The following is a 16105-nucleotide window of genomic DNA, read 5'->3' as shown; positions in this document are numbered from 1 at the left end:
TTTCACTTCCGGGTTGAGTGGGGTTCCCCAAACAAACAGAATACACATGTTCGTATTGGCAGTGTGAATTCTTACGTGGTTTACTCCCATCCAAACTCTGCAACCAAAGTTGTGCTAGGCTCCTGAAGCGAGTTACTGACCATTTCATCAGTTAGTTTATTCGTTATGTGGTAGACGTTAAACGTGTGAGCTCTTCTCGGACATATGACCGCGTATACCGAGAGTCGAGACCGATCGCGTGTACGTGTTGTGTTATGTTCACAACTTTGAACTTGGCGGTTTATTCAAAATGATTGGACATCGAAGAAGAAAGAACATCATTTTTGATCTTCTGGAAAAGGAGATACCAAGCCATGGTAACTTGCATCGAAGAAATTTGAAAATTATGAGAAAGTTGGTTTGTCAGGTAAGAAATACTCTTGTATGCATACGTCTGGTGCGTCTCTCATCTCCAGTAAGTCGTCGTCCATTCGAGCGAAACACGTGCACCGTCTGCAATTGCAAGCAGGACTTATAGGTATTAAGAAGCAGAATGTCTACTCTTTGGTGTTTATCCGAGGAGTTTATGAAATGAATGAAACTAAAAGTTGATGAAGCAGATATATATCATATCTCTGTTCAGGTGAATACAGTAATTTTACGATTTTTAGGTACATACTTGGGAATTGTTTTTATTATGTCTATGAAAAATGAAGATGATGATGATGATGATGATGATGATGATGATGATGGTGCTGCTGATGGTGGTTAATGATGATGATGATGATGATGATGATGATGGTGGTGGTGGTGGTGGTGGTGGTGGTGATGATGATGATGATGACGATGATGATGATGTCGTTGTTGTTGTAGGTGTTGATGTTGGTGTTGGTGGTGGTGGTGGTGGTGACGATGATAGTAGTGGTGGGGTTGGTGATGATGAATGTGGGGTTGGTGATGATGAATGTGTTTAGCTTACAGCTTTCAGGTGATATAAATCACTAGAAAGGTAGAATGAGATACATATATAAAAAATAGATCTTTCCTAATCATGCTATTCATTCATCACATATTGAATATACTTTTTGCAGGAGTCCTCAAAGTATAAGATGGTCTGGGATAAACATAGCAAATATCCAGTTAACTTTGAAGAGTAAGTCATTTTAATTTACCTTTCTTTAGATCTGTCATTGTGACAGCCACTGTGTTTTTTATTCAATGACAGATTGTTATACTTTCCTTGTAGTTATGATGAAAGTATTTTGTAAAAACAACAACAACAAAATTTCACAAAAGAATCCAAAGGACAGCCAATTAAAGTATGTACTGTGTGTGGTGTCCTATATATATATAAATGTATGTGGGTTATTTATAACTGTTATTTGGATACATATACATGTATTGTACATTGTAAAGGTTCAGCTGTCTGTAAAGGCCCAGTGTGGATTAGGATTGTGGAGTCATGGTGGGTGAATGATTAGAGTGGTCGGCTTGGAAACTGCAGGTTGCAGGTTCGAGCACCATTGGTGTTGTTTGTTTCTGAATGGTTAAAGTCCTCGAGCAAGATTTGAACGAAGATTGTTCCTCAGTTAGCTCAGCTGTGCACTTTGGAACCTCATAGGATAGAGGTTGCAGTGTGAATGCTCTATGTGCTTATAAAGCTACAGTGGATTGTATGCTCCCCAGGGAGTTGAGGAAGTATAAATGGCCGTTGTATCGATATAGATCCGAGTCAGGGGTAATAATTGTAAAGCGCTTTGAGCACACAGTGGGAAAGTGCTATATATAAAATAACATTGTTATTATAATTATTATTATCATCATTAAGATTTAAACTTTTGAAAAACAATCATCAGGTACAGCTATACAAGAGTGTGTCCAGAACAAAAACTTGACCTATTTTATCCTTTTGATTCCACTGATAAGTCAAGGCTACACGCAATGTAAGAACTTGGCACTGAAACTGTTGTCTTTCATGACATTCAGCCAAGGTATTGTCAATTGTAAACAAAAAATGAAATTTGAGAGAATCTGTATTTTTACTCCATTTTTAAATTTTGTTTCTTTACAGTAATAAACTGTATTTTGACAACTACAGAAGCTGCTACACATGGTAAGTGAAGTAGGATTACAACTTTATACTCAGTTTTGCAATCATGTATTTTGTTTGATACACTTACACATGGTATTTACTTCATAGATTGCAGTTTGATTTTGACATGAGTGTATCTTTGCAATAAGTAATTCATATTACCCAGTAGAGAGGCATCTCTGAAAACTAGTTTATTTAGAGTTCCATGAACTTGCAGTGCTGTTTTGGGACTTCCAATGTTTACACTATCTTGAATTGCACAACAGATGAACTGCTATAACCCATTTGTGTAATCTACCACATTGAAGAACAATTAGATTTAGTTTGCACCTATCTTAGTAAACCGAATATTACCAGTGTTTTATTATGGACACTGTGTTACCCTCATTCAATTACTGTAACATTACATAACACTTACAGTTTGGTGTTCAGCAAAGTTCTGTACTTATCTTACACTTTTTACATCTCATTTCATCTCTTGTCATGGCTTCAAGTAGACTATGCTAATACTGATAATTCTGTGATCTGTATCATATATATAATTGTCTTAAACTATGTCATACACAAGTTCTCGTCTTCCACTTTTGATTGAGAATCAGACAGGTTTTGAACAAATCACTTGTCCTTCTTCAGTGTCTAACTGCATGGATCTGACAGAATGAGCCAGATTTGCTGGAGGTGTTGCAATACCTCCAGCAAATTTGGATCATTCTGTCAGATCCACTAAAAGAGGACAAGTGATTTGTTCAGAACATGTCTGTTTCTCAATCATAAGTGGAAGAAGAGAACTCGTTTCATTTGCGAATTGACCACATTAGAAAGGCCACATGCTAGGCTTGTAAATAAACCAATTGAAACAGTATACTTTTACACTTGATGTGAATACTATAATTTAGTATAGCACATACAGAAAGTGCTTTACTTTAGTGTTTATACTTGTAAAACTTTTTCTCATTCTTTCTCATTACAGTTGTGGCAGGAATGGTGTCCCTCAGCTGTTGTACAAGCTTCCATCCTGTCCACCCTCTGAGAAAATAGAAGATGCCCTAATGTGTAGTATACAGCTGGTAAGGTTTACACAGGCAACATAAACTGTTCATTTGAGTTCACTCCATGGTCTGTGCACACAACAGTGCACATCTTGTCTACGTTTCAGCTATATATAAAACAACATTATCATTATTTGGCTGATATCTACATCATGAAAAAAAAAATAGGGTCAGTGTAATTTCGTTTTGTATTTCAGGATAAGCTGTTACCAGAAAACAGAGGATGGAGGCCATCATTCTTTGCCCTTGCAGCTGATAACAGGCTTGTAAGGTATGATTTGAAAACAGGTGAACTGTTACAAGATGTTTTTCTGTCCAGGAGGTACAAATTCAGGTGAGAAATCAACTTTCTTCTCTTGGTGGGGGAGAACTAGGAACACTGATGGTATAAGTATTTAGTGCAAATGATATGAGAATATAATGTAATTTATATGCAAATGATGTAATGAATATGCAAATAATATAATGAATATGCAAATATTGTCATGAATATGCAAATAGCATGGTATATGTGATGTTAAAGAGGTACATAGACAAGGTTGATTTTATCTTTAAATGAGCAACATTTCTTTGCTTCTATGAATATATTCAGTAAATGCATTGTAGCACAAATGAACAAATTTCCAGAATAGAATTTTATTGATCTATGTCTTTCTTATCATTTGATCTGCACAACTATCTATCACAGTATTGTAAATGGGTTTCTTATTTTGGTAGGCATTTGAGTTGGGAGACGGATCCTAAAACACTTATTCTGCGATCTATCCATACAAAACATACAGCAATGGCAAGAGCTGTAAGTACTGAAATAACTTTTTGTTCTTATTTTGACCGATGTACATTGTGTGTCATTTGACATTTGACATGTTATGTCATTTGACATTTGAGCTATTTATGTTATTTGATATTTGACTGTCTGTTATTTATGTCATTGCTAAAGACTGTATGATTGCCTAGTGATCAAACCATTAACTACCACACAAACGGACAATTTGTTAATAAAATGACATGTCAGTACACAAAGCAGTCAACGAAATGAGGCTGAAACTGTCCTCAAGTTCCAGAAAATTATTTAAGCTGAAACAAAGTTCTTAAAATGTTTTGACTGGTTGAGAATGCTTTTGTTGTGTTTACCAAATGGTGCAAATGAGGGCATAGCACTCAACTATCAACCTTCAGTACAGCACTCCTTGTGGCCAAATTATATATTCTTTTGTCTTTTCAATAACTAGAATATGATAATATCATATTTCTCTTTTCCTTATTTCAGGCCGGGATCAGTCAGCCATTAGTAATGGTCCTTGCTGTCTTTTCTGTCTTTCCACTGGAATTTCTAGCGATGCTGGAAATTGACAAAAATGTAAGGATTAGATCCAGGAAGTATTTGTCGTCCTATCAATCAAATTTCTTGATCACAATAACAGCAAAATATTAAGACTTATTCCTGAAGCATGTACGTTGTTAAACAAGTTCTCTGATCAAGTTCATATTAAAAGAGTACAATTTCACTTTACAATAGTGGATTTTAAGGATCTATTTGTCAGCCCCGATACGAGTTTGCAGAATGACATTGTAAGGCAGAATGCCCAGACTTTATGAGGGCCTGTAAGCTGTACTACTAAACTATGGTCTACAAACCCCATACCTGGGCCTTAAATTTGTTAGCATATACCCTATGTAGCACTAAACTGTCATGAAAACATCATTTGTATCACAAAACCCCATATATTGAGTGAAATATTATTGTAAGTCCTAAAACACAAAGATAGTCGGGGCCAAATTATTGACTGAATGGATATCGACAAGTATGATACTTGTCTTATTTGGGCAAAGTGAGCCAGGGTATGATACAAAAAATTATTGCATGGGTGTGTTGACCATTAGAAACAATACTGGGTGTATGATTAGGAGACTTATGTTTTATAATTCTTTCAGATATTTGGGAGAGATGTGGTTGATGCAATGATAGCACACAGTACACTGGTTGTCACACATCAGAGTGGAGTTGTTAAACTATACAGCTTTCAAAATATACTTCAGGAGGTAAGGTACTTGTTATGCTAGTGTACCATTTCATATTAAACACATTGTGAGTACCGGTGTCCTGTTGACCTTGTAAACTTAAATAATTCTATCATAAAGCAATCATTGACAAGAAGAATGTGGACACTGGAAGGCTGTTGTGCCAATATAAGCCACCTGGTGTGTGTACCAGTGGTAATAATTGAACAGTGCTGTGAGCACACTATTGAATGCAAGTACAGCACATAGCAGGATGCATGCAATCCATAATAAAAAAATAAGTAGTGCCGACTTTAGTATCCTGTATTCAGTGTGTGTATCCTGCTGTGGCTATGAGTAGCTGTGAGTGAATTTATGTGTGTATTATAATGTGATAAGGAAAAGTCTTTCCAACTTCGTCACCACTGATAAAACATCATTCAGATTACAGCAGTTATATTCTAAACATTAGCTGTGTTTGTAGTACTTCATATGAAATGGTTCTTATTATCTGTAATAGCATTTCACCACATCCTAGATGGTCAAAATAGAACAAGGTCAACATTTCCTATGCATACCAATTGAAATGCATGTGTAGCAGGTGGAACAGAAATGGTGTAACCAAGAAATCAAGTGATGATTATTTTTATGATGCACCTAGGTGGTAAATTCTTATTTATGTAACTGGAATTTTCTATCATTACAGCACACATATCTACACGCCAGGCTAGGGAGTCCATGTGATGGGATGCAAGGCATTGTGGGTAGACCACCAATGGGAGTTCCTTGTAACATTAAACTAACAGGTAATCTTCTTGTAATGATTTTACATTTTTGGGTTTTCACAAATTTTCAGTTGTACATACAGTTTCATCCGTGATATTCACTACCCTAAACTATTTTATTACAGAATGTCCTCCTGCACTGTTTGAAGTTCGCTGTCATTCCCTTCAAATTGGTGGTTTTCCCTGGCATTATATCATTACTCCGCACAAGGCATGTGATGCTGGAAGTTTTCACATCTACTGCTATGACTCACAAAAACAGGTAGGGAATTATAAGCTTTGTGTTGATGTTCCTAAATGTTGGCTCCTTTTAGTGAAGAGGAACATCACCATGAAACTGTGTATATTTCATATATTACCCTTCTATATATGCTAATGTTGATAATTTTAAATGTATATCTACCTACCTACACACACACACACACACACACACACACACACACGCACACACGCACACACACACATACATACACACACACACACACACACACACACAGACACGTGCACATGCATGCATATATGGTATTGCATATTTGCACACAAACATGTTCACATCATATGTACATACATTCAGTAACACATGTACATGCATACACACACACACTCACACACACACACACACTCACACACACATGATGTAACAATAGTCATGTTTGGATTGCAGAAATTTTTCATGACATATATTTGTTTTTTATGGTAGGCAATAAAAGGAGTTCTTGATTATGATTTCTCAAGTCTGGAGCCAGACAAGTGTTTATTTCACCCTGATGACTCTGGACGGATTCTTCATATTGGTGCAAATACCCTCAGGTGGGTATTGTGGTTGTTTTTTTGTCAACCATATTATTCTAGACCCCTCCTCCCCCAGTATACATGGAGATATAAGATAGTTAAAGGGTTGGAATGGTGAACTTAGAACCTGCAATTTGCTGGTTCAAGCCTTGCCACTACTGTTTGGTTTTCAATAAAGTCCTAAGATTTGACCCACAATAAATTTGGCACCTGATAGGATTGAAGTTGTTATATAAATGCTTTAATATTATTCTCATAAAGAGGTTGTAATGAAGAGTGTTTGTATCTTAGCTTCCCTGAAGTTTAGGAAGTGATACATGTATAGGGTCATTATACACCCTATATTTTTCAAATAAGCAAATATAAAATATTTTGAAGATTACAGAAAAACAATATGATAACTTATTATTTAATATAACACATCATATACATGTAACCTTCAGCGATTGGCTTAGATCATATCATGTGGAATGGACAATTGACCCTTAATGACCAATTTGCATACAAGGGGCACTATTCTGGTTCGAGCAGTAGAGCAGTATTTATGTAGCACTGAAGTCTTATCAAGGATTTGCTTTGACTATGGAAAGAATATATGCCTGAGAATGTGACATGTTATAAAACACTAATACTGCCTTGCCTTATTCGGGCACTAGTAGATGTCATATTACCCCTTGTGTAGGATGTTGTGTAGAAACTACTTCCAACAGCTTTTAGCCTCAGGAAATAATGGCTGCATAACAGCCCTCATGGTAATATATGTCTACTAGTGCCCTCATAGCCAGGCAATAAGTGTATAGTATTATTACAGTATAAGAACTGATTGAAAATATCAATAACATGTGCACACACTTATTTTATTTTTTACATTCTGTATTTTTTTTTTTAGCTGATCCATCATATTAACATGTTACTTTGAGAAACAGAAATTATAAGAGTGATTATTTGTTCCTGGGTTTAGTAATTGTAATAAAATGTGTACATCTGTGCCTTTTTCAGTGTGTATGGGATCAAGAAACATGACGATGGAAAAACTGAAGTCTATAATTGTTTTGAAATTGACACTTCCGATAAACGTAAAGTGACAAACAACAAAACCGGTCTTGGTGGAATGATGTTGACGTCTTCAGGAAGGGTTATCAAGAAGAGATTTCAAGATGTTGGTATTGACCCAGAGTATGAGGTTGGTATGTCTAGTTTTGTTTGTCACATTTCTGATGTCAACATGTGTCCAATTATTTGTGCTGTTATGTAGGAAGTATTTCTCTCGGCTTTCGGCTTATAGTAATATCTGTTGCATAACAGCTCTCGCAGTAATAGGCATCCACTACTGCCCTCGTACCCAGGCAAAACATGCATAAAATTGTTTACTAATTTCTAAAATGTTGATTCTTGGATTCTAAAGTAACTTAATATACTTTCCTTACAGTCAATCCAGAGTGTTGATTATGAAGATGACATGGATTTGATTGGTTTAACCGTCGTCGGCTCAGAAAACTTTGATGATGACCACAGCAAGGGCTTTGTCAGTTTCTATGACAACAGTACAGGGATCCACCTCAAAGACATTCCGTTTCAAGAACCCTGGAATGAAGTGAGTGTTTAAATCTGAAATCCATTCATAATTGCATTTAAAGCCATAACAGAATCACCTGGGGCACAAAATGGCCGACTTTAGACTTAGGTTCAGTTTCCGTAGTTTTTATGCTATATAACACCCAGAACATGGATAAAGATGTTTTAGAATATAAATGTGCAATCTGTAGGCATTGAAACAGTTTGTAGAAATACAAAAAGTCTCATATTTTGTGAGGAAAATAATATAGGGTAATAACAAGACCTCAATGACGTCGCTGTGTATGGCAGTTTGAATTTCCTGCATTTGCATCTTGTCTTCTTCAGCTGTATGCTCCCTTAGACAACTTAGCTTCGGTCCTCTTCAGATACCCATATGCTAAAAACACCATATTTGTCACCAAGACATTTGGTGATTAATTCTTCCCTCATACCGCACCTTCATTCTTAATAATCTTCCCCATAATCTTCATCATCCGCACTCTTATGTCATCTTTCCGCTATGCTCTTAAAACTCACCTCATTCACTTATAGCTTTCCTTCTTCTGCACCTGTCACTCAACTTTTTAGTGAATTTATCTTTGGTTGCTTGGTGAAAAAAGTGTTCCAGATGCAGCTAGGACAGGTTTAAAATAGTTTGTTTGGGTACTCAAGTAGATTTTTACCTAGGCTAGTGATCTTAGCTTAGTTACAGGGTTTTGTGTTTTGAGCCCGTCATCTAAATATGAATGTCCACTCTGTAATAAAATTTCAGAATTATGATCATACCGTGTGTATAGACATTGATGTCATTGTGCACATTGTCAAAGAACCATCCAGGAAATTCCATTGTTATGTGTACAGACTGGATAGAGAGCTGCCGGATGAAGAAGAGATAGGAAAAGAAAAGTTGAATAAAAAGACGAGGAGGAAAAGTTCGAGACGGAAAACTCAAGTGATTATAGCAACTAATGTAGATGTTGCTGAGTCGAACAGTGGTGATGCTGATAGAGATGATGGTGAAATTAATGATGGTGATAATGATGACGATAATGATAAAGTGGAGGAGGAAGACCAGGAAGAGCATGAAAGGAATGCATCAAGTAATGATGATTCCAGGCAGTAGGAACAAGGTCAATATGTTCCTATGTAAACAGTTTTTGAACAATCTACGGCTGATTTCACTACTTCTTAAGACAAATAAGGGGAGGAATGACTTGAATTGCAGAGAGGAGGAGGAAGTGAGAAAAAGGGAGAGAACAAGAGAGACAGGCTATAAGACAAAGGGGAAGGAGGGAAGGAGAGAAAGGACTTCGAAGGGGAAAATGTTAAAAAAGATAAACTTGAAGGGAGGTACTGAGAATTGAACCTTATATTTGGGTGTGAATGTTGAAATAAATACTTGGAGGAAAAGTATTTGCATCTCTGCATGGACTTTGATACACATACAGTGAAGTTTACAAATGATGGGAAAACTAGGTATGGTGCAAGAAAATTTTTTCACATTCTCAGATAGTTACTCCTGTTGAGAATGGTGCAACAGGATCAAAGTCCAACATTTTTTCAGAAGAACTTTTCATTTTTTGATCAGATTTAGTCATTTTCGTCACAAAAGAGAAACATGCACTGACCATTGTTTACAATCAGGGAACTTGCCAGTCAACGGCATATAATTAAGAATTGTGTAAAATTCAGAATGTGCAAATGATTAAAATATATTTTAGCTTCAATAGTTTGATTTTCAACTTTGTTTTTACATCAGAAAAATGTTTTTCTTTTGCAATAAATACTTATTTTAAGAAAGATATATTTCACAGTTATGTGGTAGTCCCCCCCCCCATTATGTATTGTGTAGAGGTTTCTCTTGAATAGCCACAGTAACTTTATGCTAGTGTTGGTTATTTTTTGCTCATTGAAAAAAATATGTTCCTTGAAACAGTTAAATCCTCCCAATTAGCATACATGCATTACCTCTTACTTGATAGTACTGTGTACACTGACTTGATGTCCGTATGTAAACAAACATTCTAAGTTTGGCTAAGCAAAATCTTAAACACTGTTACATCTTATTGTCTGGTTCGACAAAAGTTGAAGTACACATGCGTGAAGAAGTATAGGGTGTTACAATGTTTATGATTTGGTGATGATCTGCTATGATAAGGGTAATTAGAAGTAACAATGCTAGTAGAATTGTTGTCATGTCAGAGAATAACATGTAGTGGTGTTACCTAGATTTGTGCTGAACAGAGCCAGGCAGTGTTTTGTTTTGCAACTGTAAAACAATATGCTTCCATTGTAGTATTTAATGAAGACCAGGAAGCATGAAATAGCTGGCAGTACTAGTACTAAATGTACTGTATAAGAATGTGTTTCATGAGTGAGGAGTGCATATGTCAAAGTTATATGACATAGTTTTGTAACTATGGTTTCTGGTACATAGAGGAATAGATGCCCATGTAACTGAATTGTTACCATTACAGCAAATGAAAGGACAAGGCAGGAGTTTTATTGACACGAATACTTGGTTTATAGGTTGTTTTTGTGTTGTCTTTATTCTGAGTCAAAGGATTCAGTCTGAACAGTTGAATGGTAGTATAGTATATAGCACATTTTGTCAAAATGCTCTCACCAGCTCAGGCGCCATCTTCTCTCACATTTTGTTATACGGGCGCCCTCACAGTTTGAATTCTGGAATACACAGTACTAGTAAAATGTGTATACATACATTTATGTAAGCAAAAAAAACCGAACGTACATTGAGGACAGAAAGACCAATAATTCAGTCGCTACAGTTCTAAACCTGTGATAGCTGCACCTGGGATATTTTTTTTATCAAGCAACGACAGATATATTCACTAAAATTGGTCGACTATTTATAAAAGACATAATTGTATCTGTTAATTAGTGGTCAATATTATCTGTAGATAGTGTAGTGGCAAGTTTAAATCTTGAGTGAAAGCTTGGTTTTGAGTCTGTCACCATGTTAAAATGTACTATTGTAACTGGGGTATCATTTTTGGATCAGACAACCACAATATATTAACTGAAAATTATTAAAATAAGAATGATTAGACATTACACATGTTAACCAGTGGTCGATATTCTCCATAAGCAGTACAGAAACAGGTTGAAATCGTGATCGCCGTTGAGGGCTCTGAATTTTGGGTGCGGACCCCAAAATCAATTTTATTTGATTTATCGTGTATAAAGCTACATGAAATACGTTTATCCACGGGTTATAAGATATTATTCACGGTGTACGGTATTACAAGTAATTGTACATATTTTAACAGAACATTTTTTAAAAAAAAGGTCCCAGTTCTGAACTGACCATCTATGACAACGTTGCCCCCATTCCACCTCACTAGCACTCCGGGACAAATGTCGATCAGATTGATAAAACCGTATAGTTGTTTTCCGTTGGCCTAAAATAGTGCCACCTGGCATCAACACACACACACACACACACACACACACACACACACACACACACACACACACAGACAGACTGACTGACACACAGACACACAGACACAGACACACACACAGACACACACACACACACACACACACACACACACACACACACACGTGTACATACTGCACCTGGTACATCCATGGCGGAAGTGTTGACAAAGTATTACTCACTGAAGGTGTGGAACAACTTAACACAGTTACAATGGACTGTGTATGGAATCTCAATCAATTATATCTATTGACTTTTAATATCACAGACACTTGACATTGTCACGAGAGCGATAAACAGCACCCTCATTCTCAGCAACATTGTTATGTTCTGACAAGGTGTGTGACGGTACTGGGTAACAATTCACATTTCGCAATGCATATATTTCTCAGGCATGTATTTTTCAAACTTTAGTACAACTCCAATTTTAGGCTGAAGTAAATGTTACTTGTATAGAAATATATTGTGACGAAAAAAACCCGACATTAGCTGAGATATCCTACTGTAACAATAAAGTTGACGGCGAGACAGTATAATAATGTTTACGCCTTAGAATTTCCTTTCAAGACGTTCTTCCTAATGACAGTCGTGCCATGTTCGTACGTTCATCCATCCATCCCCACACCCACCCACCCACTCACTCATCCATGACCCACCCACCCACCCACCCACCCACCCACCCATCCACCCACCCATCAATCCATTCTTCCATCCATCCATCCATCCATCCATCCATCCATCCTTGAGAGCGAGGGGAAGGACGAGCAGTAGTAATTCTCAGCTTGCGTGTTCGTACATTCAATCGTTAATTAATTAATTAATTAATTCATTCATTCATTCATTCATTCATTCTTTCATTCATTCAGTTCCTTTCCTTTCATTACTGTACGAGACACATGTGATTATAAGTGTACGTCACTCATAAACGGGTGCCGCAAAGAAATGGACGAGAACAGATTCAGACGGAACCTTTGGGCCAATTTGGTGAAAGAGTTATGAACAAACATCATTAAATCAAACCAGTAATAGAAAATAAACACATTAGACCGAACACCTGGCAATGTAAGGGTTAAAAAGTTTAGAAGACCAACTATGTTGAAATTAAGTCTTCGACCGTGTCGGAAATGCCAAATAATTGGACAGAGTTCAGGACGAATAAGGGTCGTGAAACAAATCACGTTTTACAGTTGAATTCTACATACACTCGAACAGAAGCAGCTGTTTACGGATGAGTTAGTAACACACGCCAGTAAACTACGTCTACAGCGCAGAAGATTGCCGGGCTCAGAAAGTTCAACAGACGTGACTTTGATACAATGAATTATCCCTATATGTGGAATTGCGATATCACGCTTCTTGACCACTGAATAAACGGAAAGCCTTTCCTCTAAAATGTAAGTACTTTTTGTTGTTTTTTACGTTGTCTGAAAGTTGGTCTCTTTTACGGCTTTACTGTGTTAACATAACAAAGTATATCTGTTATTAAATTGTTCATAGGTCAGTTTAGAACATTACAGGTATTTTAATGGTTTCCAATTAGCAAGCAGCCGTTACGTTGTTCAACCAGAAATAATTGGCGTCTGGGCGCAGTGTATAGGTATACCATAGAAAGAATACTAGTAGTATCTAGAATTGAGTCTTGTAGATATAAAGTTGATACTTAGTTTTGACTTTGAAGGGAGGGGTGGGGGGGGGGACGTACAAACATACATATAATGCATACATACATACATACATACATACATACATACATACATACATACATACACACATACATACATATATACATACATAGTACATACATACATGCATACACACATACATACATACACACACATACATACATACATACATACACATACATACTTACATACATACATCCATCCATCCATACATCCATACATCCATACATACATACATACATACATACATACATACATACATACATACATACTGTCTGTCTATGTCTGAGTCAGTCAAGTCAGTCAGTCAGTCAATCAATCAATCCGTCCGTCCATCCATCCATTCATCCATAATAAGTTTACAATGTCATGTAACAACATCAGAATACGTCACGAAATACGTTGAATAGTGTTATATTCAAAGAACAATAAAAGACGGTGTTCTATTCTAAGTCTAATAACGGCTATAAGGAACAATTGTCACCTTTGTGACATTCAGTTCCCTGAAACATTCGATTTCCATAAACATCAGTAAGTCTCTATGAATGCTTTCAATGCCAGTGTACATTAAGAAATGATGTATAAAGCAGCGGTATCATCAATGAACACAGAGAGTAGAAAGACTGTATCCGTTATAAACCTTGTAACATGACATATCATTGTACACCTCGTTGAATATTGTCATTTATAACTCTAACGGCTGCTGTACTGAGTCAAAATACACAACACGAGTTTTGTTACCGGTACATCTGCTGACAAATTAATTCCGATATTTCTATACAAAATAGCATTAAAAATCCTATATATGTATAAATGTTTATATTAAGAGGCTGGCCTTTTAGTTGTCCGCCATATTCAGAAAGCTCTTTTATAGACGCACATCAAAAAACGAACACAACGAACTTCGCATGAATGATGATCGATGTAGGCCAGACGTGTAAATAGTTTAGTTTCGGGATCATTACATAAACAAAACAGGGAAAATGTTCGTCCTAATGTAGCCATGTCATGACCTCTGTCTACCGTTATCAATAGTGCTACTAACGACTCTGTCACTACTTTGCAGTAAGAATTACCATCTGCTTTCTGTTAGCTCACTAATAAAAATTGGTGTCTCAGGTGGTTTTGACAATTTCGGTAAGGAACACTACAAGTACACAAGCAGTCAAGCTGAAAACAATTTTCCCCTTTACTTGACTTGCATTGTACGCCAAGGGGGAAATCGCTTGATAAATATACAAATAAAACGACACCATTTAGTCTGGACGTTATACATAAAGAAAAGTGTGTATGGCCACATGATTACCCATACCCGGCTTATTTATCCTCATTCACTACGCGTTGTTATAGACAACGACATTTCCCCTAACACGAGATGTGATGTACATCATATACAGACGACATCAGCAACGAAAATACACATCAAATCACACAGACGCCTTTGGTAATATGAAGGCTGTTTTGGAATACCATTGATATGAGATACGGGGTAAGTAGATTCCATCACCGGGAAACTAAAAAATTTTGGAATTTATTTGCTAAACGTGAGATTTTTTGTATCGCATCACAGTGAAAAGAACAATGCGATGATAATAATGGCAGTGTCACGATTTCGACGCAGGTTTCACTAATGAGCTTAGATCTCCCACGGGAAGTAGTAGATATCAGGAAAAATAGATAACAGCAAATATGGTATTCACCTTCCTAACATGTTGTAACAAAGATATAGTTTTTTTTAAACATATTATCACCATATACAGATAATGGGTAGCCTGTTTAGTGTGTTGTAATATCAGATATCAACGTACACAGGGTAAGCGTTTTTACATGATATTTGTTTGTACATTGTGATGTTTGGACTGTGTTTTCCCCCGTAGCAATGTCACGACAGCATCCGCGCGCGAGGGAAAACATAGTCGAAACATCACGACGGGAAAATGTACAAAAACGGACAGTTCAAATTTCCTGATATCGGTAAAACATAGTCTAACTGTAACTACGGGGGAACATACACGTTTTTACATTACTTTCCCCTCCACTTTGCATTCATGCCACGAGGGCATCGACGTTGGTATGGGTGAAACATAGTCGTATGTGATCACTGCGGGGGAAATTTTATAGTCCATCTCTGTATGAGGCAAACATAACCCCGGTTGTAACATAAGGTACGTTTGACATCACTATCACCGCTACTTTGAATTCATACCATGAGGCCATCGATATCGTTCCAACTTGATGGGAAAACACAATCGAATATCACTACGGGGAAAATGTAGAGACCAAATGTCACTACGAGAAAAATATAATTATTCCATGTATCACTTCAGGGGAAAATACAGACCAAACAAAATAACCACAATTACCATACCATCAAATTACATCATTATACCGCAGTTTTAATCGGATATGATGATTATGCAGATCGCTAAACAGAAAGTAATTAGTGAAGTGATATAACAGGTTATTTATGACGAGGTATCGTTGTACGGATTATTTTGGATGTCCTAGGTTATCATCATAATTTCTAGATGTGTTTATTCTATCATATTTATTGCCAACCAATGTTTTTATGCAATACAAACCATGCGGCCATAGATGGCATTTATATTTTTTTCGAAATTGATATGTGTGTACGTACGTACGTGTGTGTGTGTGTGTGTGTGTGTGTGTGTGTGTGTGTGTGTGCGTGTGTGTGTATGTGTGTG

The 16105-nt window shown here is 36.7% G+C and overlaps 1 protein-coding gene across 1 annotated transcript; it reads left to right on the top strand.

The window, feature by feature from the left end:
- Positions 1–44: 44 nt before the first annotated feature.
- On the top strand, positions 45–9536 carry LOC144451652 (DDB1- and CUL4-associated factor 17-like). The gene is made up of 14 exons (XM_078142546.1): positions 45–406; positions 1071–1132; positions 2051–2092; positions 3042–3138; positions 3318–3454; positions 3838–3916; positions 4391–4480; positions 5056–5163; positions 5828–5927; positions 6032–6168; positions 6607–6716; positions 7698–7881; positions 8128–8292; positions 9028–9536. Exons 1-14 carry the CDS (start codon positions 290–292, stop codon positions 9376–9378), a joined length of 1779 nt encoding a protein of 592 aa, XP_077998672.1. The 5' UTR covers positions 45–289; the 3' UTR covers positions 9379–9536.
- Positions 9537–16105: the final 6569 nt, after the last annotated feature.

Source organism: Glandiceps talaboti, chromosome 21 (assembly GCF_964340395.1).
Source record: "Glandiceps talaboti chromosome 21, keGlaTala1.1, whole genome shotgun sequence".
Lineage (NCBI taxonomy): Eukaryota > Metazoa > Hemichordata > Enteropneusta > Spengelidae > Glandiceps > Glandiceps talaboti.
The sequence above is the reverse complement of the archived record's forward strand: the minus strand, read 5'-3'. Positions and strand labels throughout refer to the sequence as shown.